Source organism: Ovis canadensis, chromosome 10 (genome assembly GCF_042477335.2).
Source record: "Ovis canadensis isolate MfBH-ARS-UI-01 breed Bighorn chromosome 10, ARS-UI_OviCan_v2, whole genome shotgun sequence".
NCBI lineage: Eukaryota > Metazoa > Chordata > Mammalia > Artiodactyla > Bovidae > Ovis > Ovis canadensis.
Genome location: NC_091254.1, coordinates 46653931 through 46679285, shown reverse-complemented (window position 1 = coordinate 46679285; position 25355 = coordinate 46653931). Strand labels below are relative to the sequence as shown.

General features: G+C 39.8%; 1 protein-coding gene across 1 annotated transcript in view; it reads right to left on the bottom strand.

Annotated features, from left to right (window-relative positions):
- Positions 1-25355, bottom strand: part of LNX2 (ligand of numb-protein X 2) — an 88560-nt gene that overhangs the window by 4956 nt on the left and 58249 nt on the right. Inside the window, exons 5-8 of the mRNA XM_069602246.1 lie at positions 24206-24574; positions 21962-22102; positions 16186-16363; positions 10705-10936 (exon numbers count right to left, since the gene is read on the bottom strand). Coding sequence (XP_069458347.1) covers positions 10705-10936; positions 16186-16363; positions 21962-22102; positions 24206-24574 — 920 coding nt within the window. The remainder of the gene's footprint in view (positions 1-10704; positions 10937-16185; positions 16364-21961; positions 22103-24205; positions 24575-25355) is intronic.

Sequence of the window (25355 nt, the reverse complement as noted above, 5' to 3'; positions counted from 1 at the left end):
TTTTAGGTATACAGCTAAGAGATTCAGTTATATGTATCCATTCTGTTTCAGGGTGTTTTCCCATATAGGTTATTATAGAATATTGAGTACAGTTCCCTGTGCTATACAGTAGATCTTTATTGATTATCTGTTTTGTATAGAGTGATGTGTATGTTAATCCTAAACTAATTTATCCCTTGTTGCTATGTCTCCCCTTTGGTAACTGTAAGTTTATTTTTGAATGTCTGTGGGTCTGTCTTGTAAATAAGCTCATCTGTATCCTTTTCTTTTTAGATTCCACATGTAAGTGACATTATGTGATATTTCTCTTAGTCTGACTTCACTCGGCATGATAATCTCTAGGTCCGTCCATGTTTCAGCAAGTGGCATTTTGTTCTTGTTGTACGGCTGCGTAATAGTCCACTGTACTGTGTACCACATCTTCATTATCCGTTCCTCTGTGAGTGGACATGTAAGTTGCTTCCATGTCTTGGCTATGGTGAGAAGTGCTGTTGTCAACACAGGAGTGCATGTATCTTTCCGAATTATAGCTTTGTTTGGATATATCCCCCTAGCGGGATTGCTGGACCACATGGTAGCTGTTTTTAATTTCTTGAAGACCCTCCATACTGTTCTCCATAGGGGTTGCACCAGTTGATATTCCCACCAACAGTGTAGGAACTTTCCTTCTCTCCACACACTCTCCAGCCTTTATTAGTAGACTGTTTGATGTTGGTCATTCTGACTGTGACGTGGTACCTCACTGTATCTTTATTTGCATTTCTCTAATAACTAGTGATGTTGAACATCTCTTCATGTACCTATTGGCCATCTGTATTTCTTCTTTGGAGAAATGTCTATTTAGATCTTCTGCCCACTTTTTAACTGGGTTGTTCTTTGTTGCTGTTGTTTCAGTGTATAAGCTGCTTATATCAATACATTTTAGAAATTAAACCTTTGTTGGTCACATGTTTGCCAATATTTTCTCCCATTCTGTAGGCTGTCTTTTTGTTTATGGCTTCCTTCACTATCCAAAAGCTTGTAGACTTGATTAGGTCCACTTATTTTTGTTTTTATTCCTATTGCCTTGGGAGACTGACCTAAGAAAACATTGGTATGATTATGTCAAAGCGTGTTTTGCTTATGTTCTCTTCTGAGTTTTATGGTGTCCTGTTTTAAGTCTTCAAGACATCTTGAGTTTGTTTTGTGTCTGGTGAGTGGATGTGTTCTAACTTCACTGATTTGTATGCAGCTGTCCAACTTTCCCAACAGTACTTGCTGAAGAGACTTTTCCTCATTGTATACTCTCGCCCCCTTGGTCAGAGGTTACCTGGTTGTAGGTGTGCAGGTTTATTTCGGGGCTCTGTTCTGCTCCATGACCCATGTCTGTTTTTGTACCACTACCATGCTATTTCGAGCACTGCAGCTTTGTAGTATTATCTGATGTCTGAAGGACTATGCCTCCTGCCTTGTTATTTTTCTTCGGTATTGCCTTAGCAATTCTGGTATTTTATGGTTCTATGTGAATTTTAGGATTATTTGTTCTAATCCTATGAAAAAATGTCATGGGTAATTTGATAGGGATAGCATTAAATCTGAGATTGCTTTGGGTAGTATGGCCACTTAAACACATTATTGACCAGAGACGTATTAATATGTCTTTTGTCACACAAAAGTATATTTGACCAGAGACATTTCAATATTCACTTAGATAACAAATTGCCAGCCACAAGTGGTGGTGGTGTTCAGCTGCCCAGCTGTGTCCAACTCTTTAAGACCCGTGGAGTGCAGCACGCCAGGCCTCCCTGACCCTCACCTCTCCTGAAGTTTGCCCAAGTTCATGTCCATTGCATCAGTGATGCCATCCAGCCATCTCATCCACCGACGCCCTCTTTTCCTTCTGCCCTCAGTCTTTACCAGCATCAAGGACTTTCCCTGGAATTCCCTTGCTTTCTCGATGATCCAGCAAATTTGGCAATTTGTCTAGTTTTGGTATCAGAGTGATGGTGAATTCACAAAATGTCTTTGGGAATGTTCCTTCCTCTTCAGTGTTTCGGAAGAGTTTGAGAAGGTTTGGTTTAAATTCTTTTTTGTATATTTGGTGTGAAGCCATCTGGTCTTGGACATTTGTTTGTAGGGAGTGGGTGGGAGAATAGATACATGCATATATATGGGTGAGTAACTTTGCTGTGCACCTGAAGCCATCATAACATTCTTAATTGGCTATACATCAATATAAAGTAAAAAGTCCAAGATAGTAAAATTACAGATGCTATTTCACTTCTAGTAATCTAAAATTACCTATTTCTTCTTGATTCAATTTTGGTGGGCTGTGTTTCTAGAAACTTATCTGTTTCTTCTAGATTGTCAAATTTGTTGCCATTTAATTATTCATAGTATTCGCTCATGTTTTTTTGTATTTCTGTGGCATTGGTTGTTATGTCTCCTTTTACATTTCTTATTTTGGTTATTTGGGTTCTCTCTTTCCTTCCTGGTGAGCCTGGCCAGAGATCTGTCAATCTTGTTTATCCTTTCAAAGAACCAGTTCTTGGTGTTGATTTTTTCCTATTTTTTTAATCTCTGTTTTATTTCCACTCTGATCTTTTATTTCCTCCTTCTGCTAACTTTAGGTTTTGTTTGTTCTTTTTCTAATCTTTTCAAGTGGTAGGTTAGGTTGTTTATTTCAGATTTTTCTTGTTTTTTTGAGGAAGGTCTATATTGCTTTGAACTTCCCTATACTTTTGCTGCATTCCCAGATTTTGTATGACTGTGCTTTCCCTATCATTTGTCAAGGTATTTTTTTTTTTAATTTCCTCTTTCATTTCCTTGTTGACCCATTGATTTTTTAGTAGCATGCTGTTTAGTTTCCATGTAATTGATTTTTCTTCTTTTTCTGTGGTTAATTTCTAGTTCTGTGCCATTGTGATCAGAAAAGATGCTTGATATAATTTCTATACTCTTAAATTTCTTGAGGCTTATTTTGTGCCCTTGTGTGTGGTTAATTCCTAAAGAATGTGCCATGTGCATATGAAAAGAAAGTGTACTGTGGGGTTTTTTTTTAATGTAATATCCTGAAAGTATAAATTAAGCCTGTTTTGTTGTATCATTTAGGATTTCTGTTGCCTTACTGATTTTCTGTCTAGAAGATCTGTCCATTGATGTCACTAGGGTGTCAAAGTCTCCTACTATTATTGTATACCCATCAGTTTCTCCCTTTATGTTTGCTAGTATTTGTTTTCTGTATTTGGATGCTCCTATATTAGATGCATATATGTTGACGAGTATAAAATCCTGTTCTTGTATTGATCCTTTTATCATTATATAGTGTCCGTCTTTATCTTTCTTTGTAGCCTTTAAAGTCTATTTTGTCTGAGTACTACAGCCCTCACTTTCTTGTGATTTGCTGCATGAAATGTTTTTTCCAGCGCCTCACTTGTAATCTATGTGTCCTCTGCCCTAAAGTGGGTCTCTTACAGGCAGTATATTATAGGCTTCTTTTTTTTTTTTAAATCCAGCTACTACTCTGTTTTGACTAGAGCATTTAGTCCACTGATGTTAAAGGTAATTTACTAAGATATGTATTTTGTTGTTAAATTGCTCATTCATGTCCGACTCTTTGCTATACCATGGACTGCAACACACCAGGTTTCCTGTCCTTCACTATCTCCCAGAGTTTGCTCAAACTCATGTCCATTGAATCAGTGATGCTATCTAACCATCTTATCCTCTTTTGCCCCTTCTCCTCCTGCCTTCAATCTTTCCCAGCATCAGGGCCTTTTCCAATGAGTTGGCTCTCACTGGAAATTTTACAGTTTGTTGTGATCGACACAAAGACTTTAGGGTAGTCAATGAAGCAGAAGTAGATTTTTTTTTTTTTCTGGAATTCCCTTGCTTTTTCTGTAATCCAACAAATGATGGCAATCTGATCTCTAGTTCCTCTGCCTTTTCTAAATCTAGCTTGTACATCTGGAAGTTCCTGGTTCACCTACTGTTGAAGCCTAGCTTGAAGGATTTTGAGTATTACTTTGCTAGCATGTGAAATGAATACAACTGTGTGGTAGTTTGAACATTCTTTGGCATTGCCCTTCTTTGGGACTGGAAGGAAAATTGACCTTTTCCAGTCCTGTGGTCATTGCTGAGTTTTCCAAATTTGTTGGCATATTAAATACAGCACTTTAACAGCATCATCTTTAAGGGTTTGAAATAGCTCAGCTAGAATTCCATCACCTCCACTAGCTTTGTTCTTAGTAATGCTTACTAAGGTCCACTTGACTTCATATTCCAGGATGTCTGATTCTAGGTGAGTGATCACACCATCATAGTTATTTGGGTCATTATGATCTTTTTTGTACAGTTCTTCTATGTATTCTTGCCACCTCTTCCTAGTATTTTCTGCTTCTGTTAGGTCCATACCGTTTCTGTCCTTTATTGTGCCCATCTTTGGTCAAAATATTCCCTTGATAGTTCCAATTTTCCTGAAGAGATCTCTAGCCTTTCCCTTTCTATTATTTTTCTCTATTTCTTTGCAAAGTTCACTTAAGATTTTCTTATCTCTCGTTATTCTCTGGAACTCTGCATTCAGATGGGTCTATCTTTCTTTTTCTCTTTTGTCTTTTGCTTCTCTTCTTTTCTCAGCTATCTGTAAGCCCCCCTCAAACAACCATTTTAGCTTTTTGCATTTCTTTTTCTTGGGAATGGTTTTGATCACTGCCTCCTATACAATGTTATGAACCTCTGTCCATAGCTCTTCAGGCACTGTCTATTAGATCTAATCCCTTGAATCTATTTGTCACTTCCACTGTATAATCATAAGGGATTTGATTTAGGTCATCCCTGAATGGCCTAGTGGTTTTCCCTACTTTCTTTAATTTAAACCTGAATTTGTCAATAAGGAATTTATGATCTGAACCACAGTAAGCTCCTGGTCTTGTTTTTGCTGACTCTACAGAGCTTCTCCATCTTTGGCTGCAAAGACTATAATCAATCTGATTTCGGTATTGACTACCTGGTGATGTCCATGTGTGGAGTCATCTCTTGTGTAGATGGAAGACGGTGTTTGCCATGACCAGTGTATTCTCTTGGCAAAACTCTGTTAGCCTTTGCCCTGCTTCATTTTTCACTCCAAGGCCAAACTTGCCTATTACTCCAGGCATCCCCTGACTTCCCACTTTTGCATTCCAATCTCCTCTGATGAAAAAGATATCATTTTTTGTTTTTTTTGGTGTTAGTTCTAAAAGGTCATTATAGAACCGTCCAAGTTCAAGTTCAGCTTTTTTGACATTAGTGGTTGGGGCACAGACTGAGATTACTGTGATACTGAATGGTTTGCCTTGGAAACGAGCAGAGGTCATTCTGTCGTTTTTGAGATTGCACCCAAGTACTGCATTTTGGACTCTTTTGTTGACTATGACAGCTACTCCATTTCTTCTAAGGGATTCTTGTCAACAGTAGTAGACATAATATTTATTGTAGTATATATGTATTTGTTGTCATTTTAAACTTTGTTTTTCCATTGATTTTATATTTCTTCTTTGTCCCTTGTTTTTTCTTTTTGTTTTTCCTTTTGCGGTTTGATTTTCTTCTGTATTATACTAACAGTCTCTTCTTTCTGGTTTCTGTGAATCTATTTTATATTTTTGATTTGTGGTTATCTTGTTTTTCAAGTATGTTACCCACTTCCTATATCTATTTGCCTTTTTAGAGGGGAAAAAAAAATCTACATTTAATTACTCTCCTCCCCCACATTTTATATAATTTTGATGACCTCTTTTACATCTTTATGTTCATTCTTTTGTTGTTCAGTGTGGTTATCACTTTTATGGAAATATTTTTTATTTTTTTTAACATATTATCAACTGGGGGGGGGGTGCTCTTTGCAGAAATTTAACACCTGTGCTGGCAATTTGTTATGTAAGTGAATATTGAAACACCTGCATTTGAGTAAATTCAAATCATATCAGCAACTTTTTTTTGCACTTAATGTATTTATTTGAAACTTTGTACATGTCTTACTGTAAAGCATTCTAGTATTTCATTAAAGCATGGCAGGCAGTGTGGCGGATTCCTCTGTTCAGGGGATCACAACATCTACTACAAAAACATAGTGTTTCACTGTGCTTTCCCCTGGAAGAGCAGACGCTACACTTTCTGGTGGCTTTTTTTTTTTTTTTTTCCAGTCCTATGGGTGGTATTTCCTCTAGAATATGTTCTTTTATCTTCCATGATAGTAAACAAAGTGGATCTCTGAGGGGGGTTCTTTTAGAAACACAAAATTTCGTGATGCATCAGTTTTGAAAGGATCTGCTTGCCAATTCAGGAGACATAAGAGGAGTGGGTTTGATCTTTGGGTCAGGAAGATCCCCTGGAGAAGGAATGGCAACCCACTCCAATAAAGTTGCCTGGAAAATTCCATGGACAGAGAAGCGTTGCAGGCTACAGTCCAGGGTGAGCACATTAATTGCATTACTCTCTAAAAACATGTGTCTCTGGTCAATGATATGTTAATCTGTGTACTGGCTTATATAAGTGATTTATTTTCCATTTATGATTTTCTCTTTCCTGTAGATTGTTACTTTTTTTTTTCCTATTTAGAGAAGACCTTTTGATCTTTCCTTTCAGATATGTTTTCAGTTTAATTCAGTCACACAGTAATGTCCAACTCTTTGCAACCCCATGGACTGCAGCATGCCAGGCTTCCCTGTCCATCACCAACTCCTGGAGCTTGCTCAAACTCATGTCCATCGAGTCGGTGATGTCATCCAACCATCTCATCCTCTGTCGTCACCTTCTCCTCCTGCATTCGATCTTTCCCAGCATCAGGGTCTTTTCCAATGAATCAGTTCTTTGCATCAGGTGGCCAAAGTATTGGAGTTTCGGATATGTTTAGTATTGCAGTGTTCTTTAGTTTTTGCTTGTATGAGAAATTCTTTCTCTCCTTCTGTTCTAAATGATAATCTTCCTGGGGAGAGCATCCTGGATGGTATAGTTTTCTCTTTCCAGGACTTTTGAATTTATCTCACCATTCCCTTGCCTGCTGCCATTTCTGCAGAGAAGTCAGTTGATAGCCTTGTGGGGGTTTCCCTTGTAATCAACTTTTTCTCTTGCTGCCTTTAGGACCCAATCTATAACTTCTGTCATTTGTATTCTACTACGTCTTGGTGTAGGTAGGTCTGTTTGGGTTTAGATTGTTTGCAACCCTCTGTGATCCCTGAACCTGAGTATGTTTCCTTCTTTAGGTTTGGGATATTTTCAGCCATAATTTCTTCAAATACATTTTGATCTCATTTTCTTTCTTCCCCTACCAGAGTCCCTACTATGAGTAGACTGGCACACTTTATATTACCCCATGGCACTCTTATATTGCTTTCACTTCCCCCCCCCCCCCACTTGGCTCTCTGCCGTCCCGACTGGGTGATTTTCATTATTCTTTCTTCCAGGCCATTTATTCATTCTTCTGCATTATTCATTCTGCTATTCAGCTCAGCTTTTGTCTCTGCAAATGAGCTTTCTTATTTTTCTTGGTTTTTCTTTATATTTCTAGTTCATTTTTACAGTACTCTGCATTTCTGTCCATAGCCTTTCTTAATTCCTTCAATATTTTCATCACCTCCTTTTTAAAATTGGTGTCTATTAGACTGAAGAGGTCTTTCATTGTTTGTTTTTTCAGGGGAATTCTCTTGGCCTTTTAATGGGAAATGGTTCCTCTGCTTTATTTTACTTCTATTTCTCTCATTCTGAGTTTAGGAGAAACTGTGGTCTTGGGGGCTACTTATGTGAGGGGGCATCCCTGTGTCACTTGTGAAGGTTTAATATATTTGGTGCGAGGGCTGTCTTTAGCATGGATGCCTGCTGCCTCTCCTCAGTGTGTGCCGGTCATGTCCCTTGATGGGGGTGTGCAGATGCAGTGGCTGGTCTGCTCCTGGAGTTTCTGGTGGCAGGGGTGGTTTGGGCACACCCCCAGAGCGCACAGTGGGCATGGAGGCAGCTCGAGACCACTCCTGGAATCCCAGGGGAGCAGCGATGGTGGTTTGTGACTGTTTCTGGCATCTGGGCAGGTGGTGGCAGCAGTGGCTCATATGATGGTGTCTTGCGACCACGCCTGGAGTCCGAGAGGGAGATGGCAGCAGCTGTGATCCTCCTGGTGTCTGGGCAGGCGGCAGAGGTGGCTCATGGCGGCTCCTGGATCCTGTGCAGGCTATGTCCTGCCCTCTGTGCGTGTGGGAAAAACGGTGGGTCCTGACCCTCGCCTTGCACATCCCCAGACACTGGCACCTGGTCTCAAGGGTGGCCAGCCATCCTCTGTGTACACCCTCTGCAGTCGCAGCAGATACCCATCACTCCCTGGCTGTTTCTGCACAGCCAACCCCAGTCCTTCCTCTCCCGGGTCTCATTTCTGAAGCCCAAGATTCTCTTGCCCTTTCTGCTGTCTGAGGTCGTCTGCCAGCATCTAGCAGGCACTCTCTGAGACTCATTCCATGCGCAGATGCATTTTTGATGCGTTTGTGGGAGAAGGTGAGCTTCAGGTCCTTCTACTCTACCATCCTGACCACTTATCTGTTTTTCCTTCTCAGGATTGCTCTGGCTATTTGAGGCCTTTGTGTTTCCATACGAATTTTAAAACTTTTTGTTCTAGTTCTGTGAAAAATGCCATTGATAGACACTGCATTGAATCTGTTGATTGCCTTGTACTATATTGTATATTTCTCACCTAAAATCTTTGTTACTGTTCCTGGCACATCAGAAAATGCTCTGAACACAGGAAGAAGTGCTGACCCCAAAACTAGCCTGGGATAACACAAAAGGAGAGCTACAAGTAGCAGGGGTGTTTCTCCAGGACTTCACTGGTCCTGTCCTGTCCAGAGGCAGAGGTGGGGAGTACCTGTGCGGAACTGCTCAGCATGAGGGTGCAACGTCACACAAAGACTTTTGGGATGAGCGTTTATAATCAGTTAGGCTCCTTCTCAGGGCCAACACCTCACAACTTAGATGGCATGTCTGCAGGAATTGAAAAGCAAGCATTTATAGCTATGTTGACTTTTTAATGGGGGAAAAGATCACTTTTGGTACTTGGAATAAACCTATAAAGCAGTTAATCATCTCTGTTGTAAAAAAAAAAAAAAAATCTCTCTCCACAAGAGCCCTATAGGTCCCTGTAACAGTAATTCTATTACAATTTTGGGCCTTCTTTTTTTCCCCTTCTTATCCTTTTAACCAAGAGGACAAGTCAGAAAATTAAATTAACAAACTAAGTTCAATAACGTTCTTGCTTTTTTCTGTTATTCTTTATGTGAAAATACTTTATAAACTGTACAGCACCATATAAATGCTAATTATTAGTGATTTATTCCAAATGAAACCAGATGGCTCAGAAACTGGTACATTCTTACTACTTAACGAATCGATCATTTTCACACTGGGTTAAAAGAATGTTCTGTCATAGTTCAGTTTCAGTATTCTTCTCTATAGTAAGAACCTAAACTGAGCTGGAAACAAAGATGATAATGTAATGGGCATCCTCCCTACCTCAGTACCAAGCCACACAGCCATGGTCTGGAGGTCCCAAACGTCTCATGACCAGACACTAACCAGCTGCAGAATGTCCTGGCTGATCAGCTGGTCAAAAGCCGTGACCTCTTTGTAACAGGGGTTAAGAGCACATACTTGTGAACATCAGTGATTTGGCCTACAGACTCTCTATGTCTAATAAAAACTGTTTTACATTCCTTTTAAGGAAGAGTTAAAAGGATTAAGAAAGGGCTTTTAGAATAGCTCTGGGACAGGAAGACACTTTGACCTGGTTTTCCCAGTGGAGAATATACCTGAGTCCCAGCATATGTCAGAGTGAAGGTAAAGGACAGTCCTCTGAGCAAGGAGAATGAACGCCCACTCTCACGGAGGCCCACATGGGAGCCTCTAGTAGCACGTGTCAGCACCTCCCAGCAGCGTGTCAGAGTGAAGGCTGGTAAAGGAGAGTCTTCTCAGCAGGAGACTGAACGCCCACTCTCACAGCGGCCCACGTGGGAGCCTCTAGTAGGGGTCATTTTTATAAGCATATGTAAATCTCTTCAGCTTAGTTCTTATTGTTAAATTTACCTTTTTTGACTGTAATAACCTAAGAAAAACTGGGGGCTTCCCAGGTGGCTCAGTGGTAAAGTATCTGCCTACCCATGCAGGAGACATGTGTTTGCTCCCAGGGTCGAGAAGTTCCCCTGGAGAAGGAAACAGCAACCCACTCCATTATTCTTGCCTGGCAAATCCCATGGACAGAGGAGCCTGGTCTACAACCAATGGGGTCACAAAGTGTCCCACACAACTTTGCGACTAAGCACGAGCACGAAGGAAAACTGACCTGATTTGAAGTTGCTGCTGCTGCAACTTCAGTCGCTTCAGTCGTGTCCGACTCTGTGCGACCCCATAGATGGCAGCCCACCAGGCTCCTCCATCCCTGGGATTCTCCAGGCAAAAATACTGGAGCGGGTTGCCACTCTCTTCTCCAATGCATGCAGGCATGCTAAGTCGCTTTAGTTGTATCTGACTCTGTGAGACCCCATAGATGGCAGCCCTCCAGGCTCCTCTGTCCACAGGATTCTCTAGACAAGAACACTGGAGTGGTTTGTTACTTTTATCTAACCAAAGCCTCTTTCCTTCCTCATTAACTTGCTGTGCTACACCCTGATAAAGGCTGTAATGATAATTTTCCATAAAACAACAGAAAAGCCTCAGCACCTGGGCAGCCCGAGCCACATGACCCACGACGGGGACCAGCTGGCGTCGTACTCGTTCTCACTGACGGCACTGAGCGGCTCGTCCGGGCCCTGGGTAGCCTCCTCCACCACCTGCACCTCCAGCGCTTTCAGGGCCACTGTGGGGGATGTGGCACTGGCCTTCAACATAGCCACAGCCTCACTGTGGCTTAAATTGGTCAAATCAATGCCATTGATGTTCAACAAGATGTCACCTGTTCAAATGAAGAAACAAGGAAAATGAGTTACCAAGTGGTTACTTCCCTATGAATCCTACTATCTGTAAACTAATCAAAGGTTAGGTCCAAAATCTCCAATGAGATAAAAGACCATTTTTCTCTTTATAATTCTAGAATACTGAGGAAAAATCCAGTTCACAGAGAATACTCCCAAACAATTCAAAAAAATTTTTTAAAGGTAGTAATATTCAGGAAAAGTTGTGGCTGTGGGATTCAGTTGGGTTCACATTGTCAGCCCTGGTGTAGCAGCGGACAGGCCCTGGACAACTGTCATTTCTCTATCTACAGTTCCTTCCAATTAAGAAAATGATTTGATCTTTTGCCCTTAGAAATGGATTTTTAATACATTCTAGTTTATATTTATACAGTTTTATACATCTAGACACCTCTACATAGCTCACACAGTGCAAACTTATCAGAGTATGTACAGAGGGTATCCTTAGGCCAACATGAACGAAATTCATTATTCGAACGTGTCCTGCTTGAGGAAGAAAAACAGTGTCTGTTGCTACACTGAGTAATATAATGAAAAAGAGCAATGCAGCTTTTATAAAAGGTTAGGAAGGAAAGGATTAGTTTTATAAGAAGCACAAACATTTGTACTAAGAAAGTCCACAGTAATCCTCTCCCAATTCATCATTTTTTAGATTATTAAAGCAAAACATTCTCTTTGTAGAAAATTTAAAATATATATATATATAAACAGATAAAATTACCTCAAATTCCTCAACAGAATGAATAACTTTAAAAAGACAGCCTTATAAAGATATAATTCATATACCATTCAATTAAAGTCTGTAACTTCATGGTCTTATGGTCAGAGATGTACAACAATCACATGTCATTTTGAGAACATTTTTATTACCACCTCCAAAACCTCATAACACTAGTCTTAAACAACTACTAATCTATTTTCTATCTCTAAAGATAGATATGTAGACATATAGATATAATTTGGATATTTCATATATATGGAATCATGTAGTCTTTTGTGACTGGCTTCTTTTACTTAGCATGTTTCCAAGATTCATTTCTACTATACAATAGAATGTGGGAATACGTCATTCTTTTTTATGGCTAATTAATATTCCATTGTATGGATGAATCACATTCTCTTCATCCATTCACCAGTAAATGGACATTTGGGATGTTTTTCCTTTTTGGCTATTATGGAAAGTGCTGCTATAAACCTTCATGGACACGTTTTTTGTGAACATATGTTTTCATTTTTCTAGGAATGGAATTGCTGGGTCATATGATAACTGTTTAACTTTTGAAAAAACTGCTAAACTGTTTAACAAAACAATCGTACCATTCTGTATTCTTCCTGGCAAATTAGAAGTCAGTTTCTTTTCATCCTTGCCAATGTTTGTTATTGTCTTTTTAAACTATATTCATCCTAGTGATGAATTTGCATTTCCCTAATAACTAGTGTCACTGAGCATCTTTTCAAATGATTATTGGCCATTTGTGTGTCTTCTTGGGAGTAATGACTATTCAGATCCTTTACCCATTTTAATATTGGTTTATCTCTTATTATTGAGTTATAAGGGTTCTATAAGTACTCTAGATACAAGCCCTTCATCAGATACATGATTTATAGATATTTTCTCCGATTCTATGGGTTTTTTCACTTTAATGATGCATCCTTTGCAGCACAAAAATCTGTGATTTTGATAAAGTTCAGTTTACTGTTTTAGATTTTTAGTTGATTTACTATGTCATGTTAATTTCAAGTGTACAGCAGTGATTCAGTTTTATATATACATATAAATACATAGATCTTGAGCATCTTTTCACATGCCTTTTGGCCATCTAATGTCTTCTTTGGAGAAATATCTGTTTAGATCGTTTGCCTGTTTTTTGATTGTTTTGTTGTTTTGTTTTTGATATCTGAGCTGTTTGTATATTTTGGAGATTAACCCCTTGTTGGCTGCATTGTTTGCAAATATTTCCTCCCATTCTGTAGGTAGTCTGTTTCGTTTATGGTTTCCTTTGCTGTGCAAATCTTTTAAATTTAATTAGATCTCAATTGTTTTTTGTTTTTATTACCATTACTGCAGGAGACAGATCCAGACATTGCTTCAGTTTTCATCAGTGTTCTGCCTATGTTTTCCTCTAGGAGTTTTATAGTATCCAGTCTTACATTTAGTCTTTAACTCATTTTGAGTTTATTTCTATATATAGTGTTAGAGAATGTTCTCAATTCATTCTTTTACATGTAGCTGTCCAGTTTTCCAAGCACCACTTACTGATGAGACTGTCTTTTCTCCAGTGTATATTTTTCCCTCCTTTGTAACTGACTGTAGGTGTGTAATTAATTGACTGTAGCATTTATTTCTGGGCTGTCCTGTTTCATTGATCTATATTTCTCTTCTGTGCCAGTGTCATGCTGTTTTGATTACTGTACCTTTGTAGTATTGTCTGAGTTCAGGCAGCCTGATTCCTCCAGCTCTGCTTTTTTCTCAAGGTTGCTTTAGCTATTCCAGATATTTTATGTTTCCAAATTTTTACAGTTTTTTTGTTCTAGTTCTGTGAAAAATGCCATTGGTAATCTGATAGGAATTGCACTGAATCTGAAAATAAATAAACTCCTTTATTTTGACAATATTGATTCTTCCAAATCAAAGAACATGGTATCCATCTCTCCATCTGTCTCATTTTTTATTTCTGTCATCAGCATCTTATGGCTTTTAGAGTACAGGGTTTTTGCCTCCTTGAACAGTGAAAGTGTTATTCACTCAGTTGTGTCTGACTCTTTATGATCCCATGGACTATAGCGTGCCAACCTTCTCTGTCCATGTGATTTCCCAAGCAAGAATACTGGAGTGGGTTGCCATTCCCTTCTCCAGGGGATCTTCCCAACCCAGGGATTAAACCCTGGCCTCCTGCATTGCAGGAAGATTCTTTACTGTCTGAGCCACCAGGGAAACTTGTAAGGTAGGTTTATTCTTGGGTATTTTATTCTTTTTGATGTGATGGTAAATGGGATTTTCCCCTCTTTTTGTCTTTCATTGTTAGTGTATAGAATTGCAACAGATTTCTACGCACTAATTTTGTATCCTGCTACTCTACTGAATTCACTGAAAACTACTCCAGTAGTTTTCTGGTAGCATGTTTAGGACTTTATAAATATTAATATGTCATCTGCAAAAAGTGACAGTTTTACTTCTTTTCCAATTTAGAGTCCTTCTATCAGACTGTTGTAGCCTGGATTTTCAAAACTATATTCAATAAAAATGCTAAGAGTGGACAACCATGTCTTGTTCCTAATTTTAGACAGAATGCTTCCAGCTTTTCACCACTGAATCTGTTAGCTCTGGGTCTGTCACATATGGTCTTTATTATGTTGAGGTAGGTTCCCCCTATGCTCATTTTCTGGAAAGTTTTTTTTTATCATAAATCGACGTTACATTTTGTCAAAAGTTTGTTCTACATTTATTGAGATGATCATATAGTTTCTATCGTTCAATTTGTTAATGCGTATCACCCTGACTGATTTGCAGATATTGAAAAATCCTTGTACCCCTGGTATAAATCTCACTTGATCATGGTATACGATCCTTTAAATGTATTGTTGGGTTCAAATTGCTAGTATTTTGTTGAGGACTTTTGAGTCTATGTTCATTAGTGACACTGGTCTGTAATTTTTATTTTTTTGTGGTATTTTTGTCTAGTTTTAGTATCAGGGTGACAGCGGCTATACTGAGTTTGGGAGTGTTTCTTCCTCTGCAGTTATTTGTAATAATTTCTGAAGAACAGGTCCTAACTCTTGTCTAAATGTTTGACAGAATTCTCCTATGAAGTCACTTGGTAACAGACTTTTATTTATTGGGAGTTTTTTTCTGACATTCAATTTTAATACCTGTAATCAGTCTGTTCATATTTTCTATATCACCCTGGTTCAGTCACAGGAAATTGTACTTCTCTTAAGAATTTGTCCATTTCTCCTAGGCTGTCCATCTTATTGGCTTATAGTTGCTAGTGTACTCTCTAAAGTCCTTTGTATTTGTATATCTGTGGTGTTGGCTGTTAACGTCTTTCTCATTTTTAATTTTACTGATTTAGGCCCTCTCCATTTTTTCCTGCTGAGCCTGGAAAAAAGTTTATCAATTTTGTTCATATTTTCAAAGAACAAGCTTTTAGTTTCATTGATCTTTTCTACTGTTTTTGTTTTTACTGCTTGTGTTTTTGGTATCATATCTAAGATAACCATTGATTAATCTATTGCCTAATCAAAGCCATGAGGATTTACATTTGGTTTTCCTCTAAAAGTTTACCTCTTACATTTAGGTCTTGGATCAGTTAATTTTTATATATGGTGTAAGGTAGGGCTCCAACTTCACTTTTGGAAAATAGCTTTTAAGGTTTACTTTTCCATATGAAACAAACCAAATATATTGAGAATGCTATTTTTACAACTACCACCCCCCATACAAATTATATAGTATTGACTGTTTAGTTGCTAAGTCATGTTGAAATCTTGTGACCCCCGTGGACTATAGGCTCCTTCTGTCTATGGGATTTCCCAGGCAAGAAAACAGGAGTGGGTTACCATTTCCTTCTCTAGTAGTATTGATAGGAGTTGTGAAATTGTTAATGAATTAATCCCTAAAACCACTACCTTTTTACTAAGTTTATCTTCTGCTCAACCTCTTCTGTGAGCTTCCTCCTACTTAGACACTTTAATAGTCAGAAGTGTATTTCTGCTGGCAGTTAGTAAAATCAAGAGAGAGAATCTTTCCAAGTATCTAGTCTGCCATAATGCTGGGAACATAAACCTCTTAGCGGATCTTTTCCAACATAAAAGTAACCCAACAGTCTGAGTAACAGTTAGAAAGTAACAGAACCATTATTAAGCTCCAGCAATTTCCCTTTACTTAGGAATTTTCCTAACCTTATAGAGGCTTTATGCTTCCATATGTAAAGCAGTGGTCCCCAGTCTTTCTGGCACCAGGGACCAGTTTCATGCAAGACAATTTTTCCACTGGGATTGGGGGCGGGGGATGATTCAAGCACATTACATTTACTATGCACTTTATTTCTATTATTACATCAGTTCCATCTCAGATCATCAGGCATTAGATCCCAGAGCTCAGGATTCTTGATGCAAGGGATATTTTAAGAAGCTATGCTTAATAGTAAACTTTGTTAGATATTCTTATTTGTAATAATGTGAGCTGAATTTGAGAGATGTGGTGAAACTGTCCAAGCCCCTAGCTTACCTCTCTTGATTCTGCCATCACGTGCAAGGCAGCCATGAGGTGGAACACTGGTCACAAAGATAGGCAGCTCCCCACTCTTACTTCCTCGGCCTCCAGCTACTGTCATCCCAAGCGACTCATGTGGTTCTTTCTTTATAGTAATGTGTTTTTCTTGGCATGTAACACACTGGGCAATATCCTAAATGTGAGAAGAAAAACTTATTGGATAATGAATAATATAAATAGGCAAAGTAAAGACAGCTGAAGTAGAAACTTACATGGCAATTATAAAGGCATTAAAAAAAATCACTATAGAATTGAAAGTAATACACAGTTCTTCACAGGCACAGGAACCCTGTGGATCACAACTGCAAACTCTGGACTACTGTCTCTTCACATGACTACATGTAACTGAAACACTCAGGGCTGCTGACACAGGCAAGTCCAAGTAAAACAAGCTCATCATTTGTATATAGTTACCATGAGCTCCCAGATCGGATCAATCTACAAAAGTAAATAATGCACTTGAATTTTAAGATCCTGAAGAGAAGCCAATTAATTTTACTTCCATTTTTCTCTTATATTCTTCGAGAGAAAAGTTGACAGTAGTATTAAAGTATGGATTTTACTAACTGCCAAAAACAAAAAAGCTACATACTTATCTTCTGATTCTGACTTACAAAGGTTATCAGAGCACTCGGTCATGAAGGAGATGCAAATCTACCTTCAAATGTTTTACGAAAAACTAAAAGGATATAAAATAATTGAATTTTTGAAGTTAATGACAGGGAAATAAATCCCCAACAAACTATATTCTCAAGGAAAAGCTATTTTTATTGACATCTGTTACTGTTACTTATTACTGAGATACTCTTAATAACCAGTTTTCTTTTGAAAATAGAATTCAATAAAATCAAGGTACATATATAATAGGAATATTAAAACAATACTGAAGGCTTACTATGTGCAAAGCTCATGGCTTTTATGCAGTATTTTTAAAGTTTACTTGTTTTTGGCTGTGCTGGGTCTTCACTGCTACACAGGCTTTTCTTTAGTTGTGGCAAGTGGGGGCTACTCTTCATTATGGTGCAGGAGCTTCTCATTGTGGTGGTTTCTCTTGTTGCAGAGCACAGGCTCAACAGCTGTGGTACACGGGCTTAGTGGCACATGGGATCTTCTCAGATCAGGGATCAAACCCATGTCTCCTGCATTAGCAGGCAGATTCTTTACCACTGAGCCAGCAGGGGAGCACTATGTACATTATTTAATTTAATCCTCACTGTGGTCTTCAAAATAAGTGTACTATTGGCGCCCCCCTTTTATAGATGAGGAAAGCTCAGCTCTCGTAACTTGTCCCAAATCATACAGGTCTTTAAGCCCCTGCACAGACACTTGAGCAGATGGAAATATATGAACATGTGCACATATGATGTGCACCCACACCACACCACTACCGTCCCACAGGGAAAGCTAACGTAAGAAGGTTTCCAACACTTATCAACTATGAGAAAATGCAGATAAGAATTAACATTATTAACAACAGAAATATGAGTTTATGGTTACAGAATTGTAGCACTCCTTTAATGACATGATTTGAAAGCACTGACATGTACATATCTGTTAATCCAGCCCCTGAAACTGCAGGCCCATCTCCCTTTCTCTGATCCTAGAACACATATAACTCTTGAAATTTTATTTAAGGGAGCTACTTGCAAGAACTGCCTAGCACTCCTCAGTTCAGTTCAGTTCAGTCACTCAGTCGTGTTCGACTCTTTGCAACCCCATGAATCGCAGCACGCCAGGCCTCCCTGTCCATCACCAACTCCTGGAGTTCACTCAGACTCACGTCCATCGAGTCCGTGATGCCATCCAGCCATCTCATCCTGGGTCGTCTCCTTCTCCTCCTGCCCCCAATCCCTCCCAGCATCAGAATCTTTTCCAATGAGCCAACTCTTCCCATGAGGTGGCCAAAGTACTGGAGCTTCAGCTTTAGCATCATTCCTTCCAAAGAAATCCCAGGGTTGATCTCCTTCAGAATGGACTGGTTGGATCTCCTTGCAGTCTAAGGGACTCTCAAGAGTCTTCTCCAACACCACAGTTCACAAGCATCAATTCTTCGGTGCTCAGCCTTCTTCACAGTCCAACTCTCACACCCATACATGACCACAGGAAAAACCATAGCCTTGACTAGACGGACCTTTGTTGGCAAAGTACTGTCTGCTTTTGAATATGCTATCTAGGTTGGTCATAACTTTTCTTCCAAGGAGTAAGCATCTTTTAATTTCATGGCTGCACTCACCATCTGCAGTGATTTTGAAGCTCCCCAAAATAAAGTCTGACACTGTTTCCACTGTTTCCCCATCTATTTCCCATGAAGTGATGGGACTGGATGCCATGATCTTCGTTTTCTGAATGTTGAGCTTTAAGCCAACTTTTTCACTCTCCTCTTTCACTTTCATCAAGAGGCTTTTTAGCTCCTCTTCACTTTCTGCCATAACGGTGGTGTCATCTGCATATCTGAGGTTATTGATATTTCTCCTGGCAATCTTAATTCCAGCTTGTGTTTCTTCCAGTCCAGCGTTTCTCATGATGTACTCTGCATAGAAGTTAAATAAGCAGGGTGACAATATACAGCCTTGATGAACTCCTTTTCCTATTTGGAACCAGTCTGTTGTTCCACGTCCAGTTCTAACTGTTGCTTCCTCACCTGCATACAGATTTCTCAGGAGGCAGGTCAGGTGGTCTGGTATTCCCATCTCTTTCTGAATTTTCCACAGTTTATTGTGATCCACACAGTCAAAGGCTTTGGGATAGTCAATAAAGCAGAAATAGATGGTTTTCTGGAACTCTCTTGCTTTTTCCATGATCCAGCGGATGTTGGCAAATTGATCTCTGGTTCCTCTGCCTTTTCTAAAACCAGCTTGAACATCAGGGAGTTCATGGTTCACATATTGCTGAAGTCTGGCTTGGAGAATTTTGAGCATTACTTTACTAGCATGTGAGATGAGTGCAATTGTGCGGTAGTTTGAGCATTCTTTGCCATTGCCTTTCTTTGGGATTGGAATGAAAACGGACCTTTTCCAGTCCTGTGGCCCTGCTGAGTTTTCCAAACTTGCTGGCATATTGAGTCCAGCACTTTCATAGCATCATCTTTCAGCATTTGAAATAGCTCCACTGGAATTCCATCACCTCCACTAGCTTTGTTCGTAGTGATGCTTTCTAAGGCCCACTTGACTTCACATTCCAAGATGTCTGGCTCTAGATTAGTGATCACGTCATCATGATTATCTGGGTCGTGAAGATCTTTTTTGTACATTCTGTGTATTCTTGCCACCTCTTAATATCTTCTGCTTCTGTTAGGTCCAGACAATTTCTGTCCTTTATCAAGCCCATCTTTGCATGAAATGTTCCCTTGGATTCTCTAATTTTCTTGAAGAGATCTCTAGTCTTTCCCATTCTGTTGTTTTCCTCTATTTCTTTGCATTGATCGCTGAAGAAGGCTTTCTTATCCTCTTCTTGCTATTCTTTGGAACTCTGCATTCAGATGCTTATATCTTTGCTTTTCGCCTCTCTTCTTTTCACAACTATTTGTAAGGCCTCCCCAGACAGCCATTTTGCTTTTTTGCATTTCTTTTCCATGGGGATGGTCTTGATCCCTGTCTCCTGTACAATGTCACGAACCTTATTTTGTTATGACCTAGTAGAAAACTTGGAAATGTCTTAAGCCTGTTTAAAGGTATGAAATCCATCTTAGTATCCTTCAAAAATGGACAAAACCCACTTTATTAAGACAACTCCTGTAAATTCAGTAGTCGAGTATATTTACAAGCAATTTTGGCTTTCAGGTATTTAATCAATTAGTTATTTTAGTTGTCTAGAGGGCTCAGATATACAATTTCTCCTTGGGAATGGAACCAAACGAAACTTTAAAGATTATACTCAGCATACTTCAATTAAAGTACTAAATCATACAAATGTTTATCTAAGCAGCTACTTAGAGGCCTAGTAGTAGGCTCATGTATGCCGTGATTTTTACAATGATTATAATCATCTGAACGGGTTTTTTTTGGGTGAATTTGTGTTTGTCTTTCCTAGGAGACCCTTTTTCCAAATCAGGATTTTATATAACAAATGTAGTGTTTTAGTAGTAAATAGCTAACACTTAAAAGTAGATTTCATGTGGTTGTTCTATCCAATCAGATTTGCAGAGTACACAGTAATACTAAACGTATTCTATTTAAAATGTTGTCATGTAAGTTCAGTTCAGTTGCTCAGTCATGTCTGACTCTGCGACACCACGGACCACAGCACGCCAGGCCTCCCTGTCCATCACCAACTCCTGGAGTTTATTCAAACTCTTGTCTATTGAGTCGGTGATGCCATCCAACCATCTCATCCTCTGTCATCCCCTTCTCCTCCCGCCTTCAATTTTTCTCAGCATCAGGGTCTTTTCAAATGCATCGGTCAGTTGTCATGTAACATTAAAGACAATAAGAGTTAACAGGAGAGTTAAGAGAAAAAAATATTTGCCCCAAATAAAATAAGCAGAGTTTTCTATATGAATGTTGGAATGACCAAGTACAGTTTTTTAAGTGTCTTAAAATTATGTTCAGACACTCATATCTCAAATTACCGTAAAATTCAATGATGTAAAATTCAAAAATTGATTCAGTAATCTATTTTTGCCTTATGATTCTTTAGGAATATACATTATATGCATAAAGCAAGGACAAGCTGTATGAAACAACTATTTGAAATTCCTATTAAAAACAGTAAGTCCTTTTTCATAGTCATCATCATGAAGGCGAAATTACAGGTTTCCTTCATATACTTCAATTTCAGTTCAGAAATGAGAACGAGCCTGTGTGTACAATTTCTTACAAGTATTAACTAAACCAGAAACCAGTGACAAGTCTGTACTTAAGCTAGGAAATCAGATACACCTGACAGGCCAAAAATACTTCTGCTGTTAAGGGGTGCTTTTCTCAGGGTCCCTGTGACATTCCAAAGGTAAGTATTCTCTCAAATACTCTCCTTACACTAAGTCATTTGAACACACAGGGAACTTCCTGTGGTTTTAAGCAGACCAACAGATGTTTTTGTTTAGTAAAGAAATTTAATTTTACTTAAAGAGATTGACTGTGGAAGCTCATTTAGCAAGAAGGAACTACAAACCCTCTTTAAATTTCTGCAACTTAAGTGAGACAGTATCAAAATTCTCAGCACAAGTAAAAGACCTTGGAATATGTTATAAAACCAGTGAAATACTGAAGAAGCAGGGATAAAACATACAGGAATTTTTAAAAGATTTAGGGTAGTCTTCCTATTCTAGAATAGTCTTCCTGTTCTAGCAGATAAAATTATATATGCTATACAGGTAGCTGTCAAAATTTATGAGTTATGTGTTTAATATTCACATGTCTAATTCTGTTTTAGGCAAGCTACCTACAGTTGCTAAGTACAGGCTGTCAATCACTGTCTTCATTATGCCTTTTCAATTATGTAAACTTTTCATTTAAATGAGCAAGTTAAGTCCCACTTTCAAACAGAACTAAACAAACCAAAGATTTTTCTGGACAATTACTTCTCAATCACCTGGCAGGAGGCCTTCCCCACCAAGAAACTACTGACTGAGGGACTGAGACAGGCACTCTCCAAGGTGGCAGGACACACACACTGCACAAACACTTCTGTGCACCTTCTCCAGGAGCGCACAGCCCTCATTCCAGTGTCACCAGCTTGTCATGACTTATCCTTGGAGGGTGGATGAATTCAGAACCATGAGCAGGCACCTCACCTTATGCGAGCTGGGTCTACTGTAAGGCAGCGTCTGTGCGTGGTGCTGGCTGCTGCTCTGAGTTCCCGCTTCTCGGACAGTGCTTCCAGGCTGGGGTTTCCCTGGTCTGGCAATTGTTAAACTCACCCTCTCCCCGCTGGCCTGGAGGAAATACAGACACAGCCACCAGTCATTACTGATGTTTCTCATTTCGCAGAGCACAAGTACTTCCCATCACTGTGCCAGCGCCTTGCCTGGGGTGGCTGCAAGTGCCTGGTGGTAGGAGGAAGGGAGCTGGTCTTGTGAGCTTGTGGTTCAAGGTGTCTGCCGCTGAAATACACACACAGCTCTGGGACAGACCCTCCCCAGACCTCCCTCCCCAACAACCCAGGCAGAGCAGTCCACCTCCCCAAGACGGTGTTCTTCCTCCCCAGGACTTCTTGAAGGGTAACTTTCTTTTACAATGAAAACAAAACATGCAAGTCTGTCAATAGGAGATGACGGAGTCAACCAGCTGGTGAAGATCAGGACATAGTTCTACACTTCCTTTCATAGTTAGGATGTTCACAACATACTGCAGACACAAAGCTGCAAATTCAGAACTTACAAGGTAAGTGCATGTGTTGCATAAATGTGTGTCTGTCTGTGGACATATACACTCAGGAGTTTGTAAGGATGTTCTCCAAACAATGTTGACATCGCTTGCAGTGTTTAGTGCAAATTCAATTTTAACATATTTTCAATATTTTATCTTTGGTATTTTATTTCCATTTTAGACACAGAATCTATTTTTACAATCCTCAATAAGATTAATGAAAGTGAAAGTTGCTCAGTTGTGTCTGACTCTTTGTGACCACACGAACTGTAGCCTGCCAGGCTCCTCTGCCCATGGAATTCTCCAGGGGATCTTGCCAACCCAGGGGTCAAACCCATTCATTTTTCTCAAAAAGAAACTTAAATTGAGGAACTTGAGTTTTCTATGCCTTGGGGGAAAAAAATCACAACACAAAATATGATGTAACTATTTAAATTATAAAAATCCAAATAAATGTATTACTGATGAAAAATTTTAAGTGTGTTTTCTACCTGTGTAACTATATTTTCCACATTTTGGTTAGAAATTTATAACACTGCCTGAGACACAGTCAATATATATTGCTCTCTTCTTGGCTATCTTACTGAACTGACTTCTCACTTCAAAAAGCCTATCCAACTCACTCATTTCCTTTAACAAATTTCCAAACTGGGTTAACTTCCCCCCCACACACAAGATAAACTGTTCTCAGCAGTGCAGCAGCTGATGCAACCCACAGGTATAGCCCCTGGTGCCCTGAGTACTGCCTCTGATGTGAGGGAATGTCAAGGCATTCGATTTCTTTAAGCTTGAAGTCTATGAAATAAGACCAATGCCTGAAACTCCTCTCAGTGCAGTATGGCTGTGAGTGTTTCCTGAAGGCTACATTTAACCAAAAAGTGAAAAAAAAAAGGGGGGGGAGTAGGTCAAAGGGGGAGCAAAACCTGGGTTTTCTTAGTCTTAAAACCTCACGGTTATTTGATTCTATGTACATATACATATTTCATGACTATCAACCTATCTTAATTTCAGATATTCAATTAACAGATGCTTGGTTTCCACTGCAATATGTGTTGTGCCTCCTTAAAAAAACCCATTTTGCTTTACCTTTCTGTAAGGCTGTGGGAAGCCCCCTCCCTTCCCCACTCCCCCTCAGATGCCATGGCATCCTAGAACCTAAAGATCTCTGGTTTTTAACTCATCTGTTTTGATGCTGTTACTGAAAACACATTTCTTTTCTCTAATAATGACAACCTACTTCCAGAGAATATTATATTTTTTTAAAAAGGCACTATAGAGATACTCTGAATAGTAAGTTACCTTCCCCTATTTTTATGGACTGAGAAGTGCAGGGGAGTGGAGAGACTAGGTGAGTCGCACCTTCGGTGACTACAGCCCCTGGGGTCTTGCTGCTCCCCCAAGTCCACATGTGAAGTGTGGACACCACCACCGGCCACCTGCACCAAAGGGCCTTTAGAAACAGCCCACCTAGAAGGTCATGGGGGTGTAGATCAGCTGGGAAGAGGCAGGACTAGCATGGATTAGACAGTATGGAAGAATTTAGGTGGCCTGGCTGGATGGTGAGGTGACGTTGCACCACCCCGGACCAATCGCTGTTACCTGCTGTTGGGAACGCACATTGAGCTCCAAGGGGAGACTGGGCAAGCGCAGTGGGCGCGGGCAGGGCTCACCTGGATGATCTGGGCGGCCAGCTCAGGCGTCCCGTGCTTCAGGTCGTGGCCATTGATAGCCAGCACCCGGTCGTTGCTGCTCAGCCGACCATCCTGGGCCGCCAGCCCCCCTTCCAACAGGTCAAGGATGAAGACCCCCGGCTCGTCGGTTCTGCGCACGAGTTTGATGCCTAGCTGCTCAGCAGAGTCCCGCTTGTGCAGCACCACTGGGAAGACTTCCTCCCGGGGCGCGCTGCCCTCGGGGTGGCCGTGCGCGCGGCTTCCGAAGCGCCTCTCGCGAAGCACGGTGAGCTGCAGAGTGCTGCAGGGCTGCGACAGCACGGCCCGGGCATAGTTGTGTGACACACTGCTGATGTTGTAGTTGTTGACCTGTGAAGAAAGCATTAGGACGACTCTTATTTTCCCAAGTTGTGGAAATGTATAACATTTCTAAAGGAGACCAACCTTGTGAAAAACATATACAGTCATTATTTACAAAGAACACTTTACAAAGACATTCTAAAAGACAGATTTTCCAAAATTAACTTGAAGAGCAGTATGTAGAGATTGGTACTTCAGATCACAGCCTTTAATGATAGCTGGATAACCTGTGGTGGATTTCAGAGCTTGTTTGAGTGAGTGTCTCATGTGTAAAATGTGTTTACCACTATCCACTCCACCGAGTCAGGATGAGCCTAACTAGTCAACATCAGGTATGACAAGGGGTGATGAAAGACTAGCTCTAGTCGAACAGAAACAGAAGGTCTACTGGATTACAAGTTTGCTTGATCAAATGAAATCCATTTAAGTCAGAGAAAATAAACTTAAGGAAACTGGCACATTCCAAATGTATCTTATTTCAGATGAGTGACTTACTTTAAAGCAGGTAATCATAATTTCACTCTAATTCTTTGGCTCACAAGTGTAACGTATTTAACAAACATAAGCATAATTTAGTACTCACAGAACACTTAAACTTTGTAACTCTGAAATAAGTACAGTTGACTGATCCTTGGACATGTAACATCACTAAGAAAATACACCCAGTTCCAGTTGTTTACCCAATGGGAGGAGAGTAGCACAGCTCTTGTGTTTTTCACAGTGAGAGCTGCTCCCACCCCAACGCCAACAGCGAGGGGGACAAGGCTCTGAATAGCAGTGACAGGCTCTG